We start from the raw sequence: 1,527 nt of genomic DNA on the forward strand, positions 1-1,527 counted from the left end.
GGCCCCTCCGCGGGGCAGGAAGGGGTGGAGCGGCCGCCCCGGAGCCGCCGCCGCGCGCGCAGCCCCGATGGAGCCCGAGGAGCGCAAGATCTCGGTGTGGATCTGCCAGGAGGAGAAGCTCGTCTCGGGGCTGTCCCGCCGCACCACCTGCTCGGACGTGGTGCGGGTGCTGCTGCAGGACAGCCACGAGCGGCGCGCGCCGCTGCCCGCGCCGCCCGGCGCGATGCTCTCGGGGCCGCCGCACTCCTACTGCATCGTGGAGAAGTGGCGCGGCTTCGAGCGCATCCTGCCCAACAAGACGAGGATCCTGCGCCTCTGGGTGGCCTGGGGGGACGAGCAGGAGAACGTGCGCTTCGTGCTGGTGCGCAGCGAGGCCTCGCTGCCCAGCGCGGGCCCGCGCAGCGCCGAGGCGCGCGTGGTGCTGAGCCGGGAGCGCCCGGCGGCGGCGGCCGCGCACGAGCGGCAGCGGCGCGCGGTGCGCAAGGCCTTCCGCAAGCTCGCCAAGATCAACCGGCGGCGGCCCGCGGCGGCCCGCGAGGCGCCCGCCGCCGAGCGCATGGAGACGCTCGTGCACCTCGTGCTCTCGCAGGACCACACGATCCGGCAGCAGCTGCAGCGGCTCCGCGAGCTCGACCGCGAGATCGACAGGTACGAGGCCAAGATCCACCTGGAGCGCATGAAGCGCCACGGCGTCAACTACGTGCAGGACACCTACCTGGTGGGGCCGGGCGGCGCGGAGCCGGCGCCGGGGCCCGGGCCGGGCGCGGAGCCCCCCGGCGCCCGGCGCCCCGAGGAGGACTACGCGAGCAAGTGCGCGGAGGTGCTGCGGCTGCAGGAGCAGCGCGCGCAGCAGGAGGAGCTGCTCGAGCACCTGGCCGCCGAGATCCAGCGGGAGCTCAACGAGCGCTGGATGCGGCGGCGGCGGGAGGAGCTGGCGCTGGCCGCGGGGCCCGGCCTGGCCGACACGGACTGCGACACCACGGAGCTGAGCGGCGGCGGCGGCGAGGGCGAGCTGCACCTGGAGCACGAGCGCGTCAAGACGCAGCTGAGCACCAGCCTCTACATCGGCCTCAAGCTGAGCACGGACCTGGAGGCGGTCAAGAGCGACCTGGACTGCACGCAGCGCGCGCGGGACGCCAAGGAGCGGGAGCTGCAGCGGCTGCTCGCCACGCTGCGCGCGCTGGACGTGGCGGGCGGCGCGGGCTGGCTGGAGCAGGCGCGCGCGCTGCGCAAGGAGCGCGCCGACGACGGCGACGACTCGGACACGGGGCTCAGCTCCATGCACAGCCAGGACTCGGACTCGCTGCCCGTCTGCGAGTCCCTCGTGTAGCGGGGGGGCGCGCGGGACAGCCGCGGGGCGGGTTGCGGGGAGCCCTGCGCGTTTTGAGCTTGTTGCGGCGAGCCGCGCGCCGAGGCTTGCGCTGCGCTCGGCCCTGGCTCCGCGCTGCCTGGCTCCGCGCTGCCTGGCTCCGCGCTGCCTGGCTCCGCGCTGCGCTCCCCTGCGACGGCTCCGCCGGGCGCCGCGGG

The 1,527-nt window shown here is 76.0% G+C and overlaps 1 protein-coding gene across 1 annotated transcript; it reads left to right on the top strand.

The window, feature by feature from the left end:
• Positions 1–67: 67 nt before the first annotated feature.
• Positions 68–1,330, top strand: RASSF10 (Ras association domain family member 10). Its single transcript, XM_026034804.1, has one exon. It carries the CDS (start codon positions 68–70, stop codon positions 1,328–1,330), a length of 1,263 nt encoding a protein of 420 aa, XP_025890589.1.
• The last annotated feature ends 197 nt before the right edge of the window (positions 1,331–1,527 follow it).

The sequence above is a fragment of the Nothoprocta perdicaria genome, unplaced genomic scaffold (genome assembly GCF_003342845.1).
Source record: "Nothoprocta perdicaria isolate Ctin4 unplaced genomic scaffold, notPer1 scaffold_15, whole genome shotgun sequence".
Lineage (NCBI taxonomy): Eukaryota > Metazoa > Chordata > Aves > Tinamiformes > Tinamidae > Nothoprocta > Nothoprocta perdicaria.